Source organism: Gobio gobio, assembly GCF_949357685.1.
Source record: "Gobio gobio genome assembly, chromosome: 1".
NCBI lineage: Eukaryota > Metazoa > Chordata > Actinopteri > Cypriniformes > Gobionidae > Gobio > Gobio gobio.
In genome coordinates, this window is record NC_137097.1 from 15,270,145 (window position 1) to 15,276,144 (window position 6,000).

General features: G+C 40.6%; 1 protein-coding gene across 1 annotated transcript in view; it reads left to right on the forward strand.

The window, feature by feature from the left end:
* Positions 1-5,592, forward strand: part of LOC307135586 (uncharacterized protein) — a gene marked incomplete at its 5' end in the record, with an annotated part of 37,962 nt that extends 32,370 nt beyond the window's left edge. The window contains one exon of the mRNA XM_079832161.1: positions 2,742-5,592. Within this exon, the coding sequence (XP_079688287.1) occupies positions 2,742-4,360 (1,619 nt within the window). The 3' untranslated portion in view covers positions 4,361-5,592. The remainder of the gene's footprint in view (positions 1-2,741) is intronic.
* Between the last annotated feature and the right edge of the window lie 408 nt (positions 5,593-6,000).

Sequence of the window (6,000 nt, forward strand, 5' to 3'; positions counted from 1 at the left end):
AGTGTGCAAAAATCTGAAACTCATAAAAATGTTAACACCACTGTTAAAGAACTGGAAATACTGATTGGTATCTATCTGTGCATGGGTCTGCAACAAATGCCTGGAAATCGTGCATACTGGGAAAATGACACAAGGTGTCCTATGGTGTCTGACAACATGTCACGCAACCGTTTTCAGGCTCTGCTAAAATGTCTACATTTCACTGACAACAATGATTTGACAAATCGGCCAGCAGGGAATATGTGTTGGAAGATCCGCCCATGGCTTGATATGTTTCGCAAACAATGCCTGGCTATCACCCCAGAGGAGCACAACTCTATTGAATGGTGCCCTTCAGAGGGACACACAGCCCAATAAGGCAGTATGTGAAGGGCAAACCCCACCCTTGGGGGTGGAAAAATTGGGGCCGCTGCTCCTCCTCTGGAATCTTATGTGATTTTGCAGTCTATCAAGGTGGCACTGGGAAAAAAACACCACTTGGCATAGGAGGTGACGTTGTGGTTGAGCTTTGTGAAACTCTCCCATCAAATCAAAACTACAAAGTTTTTGCAGACAATTTCTTTTCCTCTCCAGCACTGATTGCCGAGCTTCTTTCGCGACAGATTTACTTTGTAGGAACACTCCGTTGCAATAGTTTGGCTGGTTGTCAGCTTGAAGATGAGAAAAGTCTTGCCAAGCGAGGCAGAGGATCTGTTGATACCATGGTGGAGAAGGAGGAAAGGATGGTCATTGTCAGGTGGTACGACAACAAAGCTGTTACCTTGATCTCCTCCTACTGTGCAGTTGAGCCTCAAGATAAAGCTCAACGCTGGAGCAAATCAGACAAAGCTTTTGTGGAGGTCAACAGGCCACATATTGTGAAGGAGTACAACAAATTCATGGGGGGGATTGACCTCCTTGATGCATGTCGCACGGTACAAATACCACATGAGATCACGTAGGTGGTACCTCTACCTGTTCTGGCAAACCATCATGTTGGGCCTTGTTAATGCATGGTTGATCTAACGCCGTGATTGCAAACAACTTGGTGTCCAAAAGCCAATGAAACAAAGGAGCTTCCAGGCAGAGGTTGCCACTAGCCTAATTCTTGTGCAATCACGAAGAGGTCGGCCAACAATTCACGAAACATCTTCACCACCACCACCACCCAAGAGAGTTCGTGTTGGGGTACCAGATGATGTTCGCACTGACCGGGTTGCACACTGGCCTGCGAAATGTGACACGCGTGGCCGCTGTAAATTCTGCAAAGTCCTTGCAACCACCACTGTCTGTGAGAAATGTGATGTGCGTCTTTGCTTCACTGAGGACAGAAATTGCTTCAAAAACTTCCATCTGCCCTAAATTGCCAAGAATTCTGAAAAATTCTGAGATAAAGGTGATTAACAATGTTTGATCAGAGTGAACAAGTTTTCCCACTGAGCATTGTATTGTTTGTTTACAGTTTTATTGCACAATATTTTATTTTGCAATGTTAATGCACTACATGCATGTTTAGCATGTTGACCTCCAGTGTGAGGTAGTTTATTCATTTTTATTCAGTTTGCACATTTTTTTTGAGTTGTGAATTTTATTTATTTTAGATTACAACCTGAAAAGGTAGAATTTTCATGTTAGAAAAGAGTTGTTGTAAAATGTAATGGTCACAGTTATATGGTTTTGAAATATGTAGTGGCAAAGCAAATAAAGTGCAAAAACTGTTACCTCTGAATTTTCTTTTTTTTTCCAGAAAAGTAATAATTTTGATACATGTTGTGGAAAAGAAAATAAACTGCTATTTAGCAAAACAAATGACAACATTTATTTTTTTTCAACTGAGGAATAAACGCCCAATGTGACAAATATGTAACATTACAGATCTTTCACAAGGAAGGGTTATATTTAATTAAAAAAAAACTGCAGAAACATGTTATAAATGGTCCATTTGGTCTGTTTTATATGCCCCATAATTTTCCTATAAGGAGAAATTGTTCCGGGTTCTTATGGGTTAACCCATTCTGTTTCAGCATCATTATTAATCCATGCCACTATTTGGTAACCGGTTTTTATTGACTATTATGTGCACAGCTACCAGATACCCGGAAGCAATTCCACTCCAAAAAAAATCACATCCCGAGCAGTTGTTAAAGCTTTAACAAAGTTCTTTACCATTTTTGTTCTACTGAGACTGATCACGTCCAGATTGATCAGGGGGCTTATCTTAATTGTGTGCTCAAGTCTTTAAATCGCTCAATATTACACATCATAGATCCAGTGCTTATCACCCAGAGAGACAGGGGTCAGTTGAAAGGTTCCATCAGACCTTAAAAGCAATGCTTAGGATATACTGCCTCGAGACCTGGTCTGAGTGGGATGAAGGAGTTCCTTTGCTTTTATTCTCAATCCGTGCAATGGTGCAGGAGTCTCTGAAATTCAGCCCATCAGAGCTAGTCTTTGGCCATACTGTGAGAGGACCACTGAAATAGAGAATGTTCGGACTCTAAGAAAATAAACGTGTTAGATTATGTCAGTAATTTCATGATCGGCTTCAGAAAACGTGTGTACTCTATATCAATGGCCCTCCGCACTAGCAATGTGTGCGCTATCTCCCCAACCCCACACCACCGCCCACACCCTGGTGTGATGCCGATGTGAATAGGATCTAGTTGTATTTTGTTTTTGATACTTTACATGTCTAAATGTTTTGTTTGTTGCTTTGTACCATTAAACTGGTGTTAATTTGCATTTGTCTCTTTTCACCTTAGACCTGACGGTGCTGAAAGAGGAGAGTGAAGTACTGAATGAAATAGAAGAGAAAGATCAATTTAAGAATAATGATTTAATAACTGGAGAAAAACCTTTTAGTTGCTCACGGCCTGAAAAGACTTTGTCACAAAAAAAGGCTAAAAATAAGGGTACTAGAAGTAATTTCACCTGCCAACAGTGTGGAAACAAATTCACTCTAAAAAAAAACCTTGACAGACACATGCTAATTCACACTGGAGAGAAGCCTTGTACCTGCCAACAGTGTGGAAAGAGTTTTGCTAGAAAAGTAAATCTTAACAGACACATGAGATTTCACACTGGAGAGAAGCCTCACACCTGCCAACAGTGTGGAAAGAGTTTTGCTAGAAAAGTAAACCTTAACAAACACATGAGATTTCACTCTGGGGAGAAACTCTACACTGGAGAGAAGAGGTTCACCTGCCAACAGTGTGGAAAAAGTTTCCACCGAAAAGAAAACCTTAACAGGCACATGAGAGTTCACACTGGAGAGAAGCCTCACACCTGCCAACAGTGTGGAAAGAGTTTCGCTCTAGGAGAAAACCTTAAAATACACATGAGAATTCACACTGGAGAGAAACCTTACACCTGCCAACAGTGTGGAAAGAGTTTCGCTAGAAAAATAAACCTTAACATACACATGAGATTTCACTCTGGGGAGAAACTCTACACTGGAGAGAAGTCGTTCACCTGCCAACAGTGTGGAAAAAGATTCCACCGAAAAGAAAACCTTAACAGGCACATGAGAGTTCACACTGGAGAGAAGCCTTACACCTGCCAACAGTGTGGAAAGAGTTTTAATCAACATGAAAACTTTCAAGTCCACATGAGAGTTCACTCTGGAGAGAAATCCTACACCTGCCCTCAGTGTGGGAAGAGTTTTGCTAAAAAAGAAAACCTTAACAGACACATGAGACTTCACTCTGGAGAGAAACCCTACACATGCCCTCAGTGTGGAAAGAGTTTCACTCTAAAACAACATTTTGAAAACCACATGAGAGTTCACACTGGAGAGAAACCTTGCATCTGCCCTCAGTGTGGAAAGAGTTTTGCTGAAAATGGAAGCCTTAACAGGCACATGCTAATTCACACTGGAGAGAAGCCTTTCACCTGCCAACAGTGTGGAAGAAGTTTCAACCTTAAAGGAAACCTTAAAGGCCACATGCGAATTCACACTGGAGAGAAGCCTTACACCTGCCAACAGTGTGGAAAGAGTTTTAATCAACATGAAAACTTTCAAGTCCACATGAGAGTTCACTCTGGAGAGAAATCCTACACCTGCCCTCAGTGTGGAAAGAGTTTTGCTAAAAAAGTAAACCTTAACAGACACATGAGACTTCACTCTGGAGAGAAATCCTACACCTGCCCTCAGTGTGGAAAGAGTTTCACTCTAAAACAACATTTTGAAAACCACATGAGAGTTCACACTGGAGAGAAGCCTTTCACTTGCCAACAGTGTGAAAAAAGTTTCACCCGAAAAGAAAGCCTTACCAGGCACTTGAGAGTTCACACTGGAGAGAAGCCGTACACATGTGGACACTGTGGGAAAAATTTTAGTTATAAAAAAGCCCTGGCGTACCACATGAGTATTCATGTATGAGAGAACTGGTTTCATATGTCATTGTGGAATTAATTTCACAAGCAGGAAATGCCTCATGTTTGGGAGACTGTATAATGTGCTGATTATTGTTACGGTATTAAATTACCTTATGCTGCGTTCACACCAAACGCAAATAGAGCGTCTGGAGCGAGTGATTTCAATGTTAAGTCAATGTAAAGACGCGTTGACGCGGGTCTGGAGGTCCTGCGGTGCAATACACGCGAATCAACCATCTTGCACGAGTGGACCAGGAGCCTGCTTGCTGCTGTCACGTGGTAAAGTGACGTGATGAGAAACCCCACATAAAAATACTACTGTTATTGTGTCACAATTTAGTTTTAAGACTTTTTCAGGTGAGAATGTAGTGGTTTATTTATAAAGAGAGCACCTATTTAAAAAAAATAATCTTGCGTTTTTGGAGTTGTGAGATCCAGGCGTTCATTAACGGTGAGAGCAGCCTTTCCTTGGCCAGTCCTTCTGATGTTTGCCGCTGGCTCTGATGTGTCTGTAGTGGTTAAACATGAGATATAATTCGTCTTGTGTAGATCTAACAGGTGATCTTTAGTGTCATGATTCTATAATTGCCCTCAGTCAAAACGATTTGGCAGACAACCAAAGAGAGGTTCATAACATTATTTTTTAGGCTATTTAAATATACATGCAGTGAAGATAATGTAGGTAGTGCATTGCCTGAACCACATTTGTGTGGCTATTAATGTTTAGTATATTTTTAAATGAAAATGAAAGAGGCAGAGTGGTGTTTTATGACATTTCTCCTGGAGCAACTTGAACGCGTCAACAAGACGGGGTAGACACGATTGAGACAACTAGACGCGAATTTGACACTCTATTTGCATTTGGTGTGAATGCAGCATAAGAGGCCTGAATTCCCCATTTGTGCCCAAATTTTTCTGAATGGTTTAAAGTTTCTTTTTATTCTTTTTTTTTTCCTTTCTTGAAAATCATATTTCAATGTGTGGCAACTATAGTTGCCGGTTGGCAAATATGTTGTATGCGCCCCTTCAATGTCAAATTTGAATAGGAGGAGAACACCTACTGACTGTAGTAGGTGAATGTAAACTCATTACTTGTCTGAATTTCAACATTATAATGGAATCATTCTGTAAATATTCCATCTTATACTGTATCCCAAGTTGTACTGGTAGCCATCACAAAAGAGACAACAAGGGAGTAACATGATATGATTTCCTAGCATTCATTAAAAATCTTGCAGCAGCATTTTGTACCAGCGTCTTTAATTTTGAACCACTGTCTTTATCTGTCGATCAAATATGAGGGATGAGTCAAAAATGACTCCCAAGTTCTTTACTTGATCATGCAGGTAGGTAGACCTTCCATGGGCCTAAACTATCGTTTACCATCTTGCTACAAGCTGAGTGACCAAAAATAATAAATTCTGTTTTATTTTCATTCAATTGAACAATATTATCAGCCAACCACAACTTAACTTCCTCTAGACACTTAAAAAGTTTCGTTGGAGTGTCGTGAGCATACAGATGGTAAGAAATACCATAATTCTTAAAGATCATTCCCAAAGGGAGGATGTACAGTGAGAACAGGACTGGACTTAGAATGGAGCCTTGCGGGACCCCACAGGTAAAAGGTGCTGAAATAGAAAA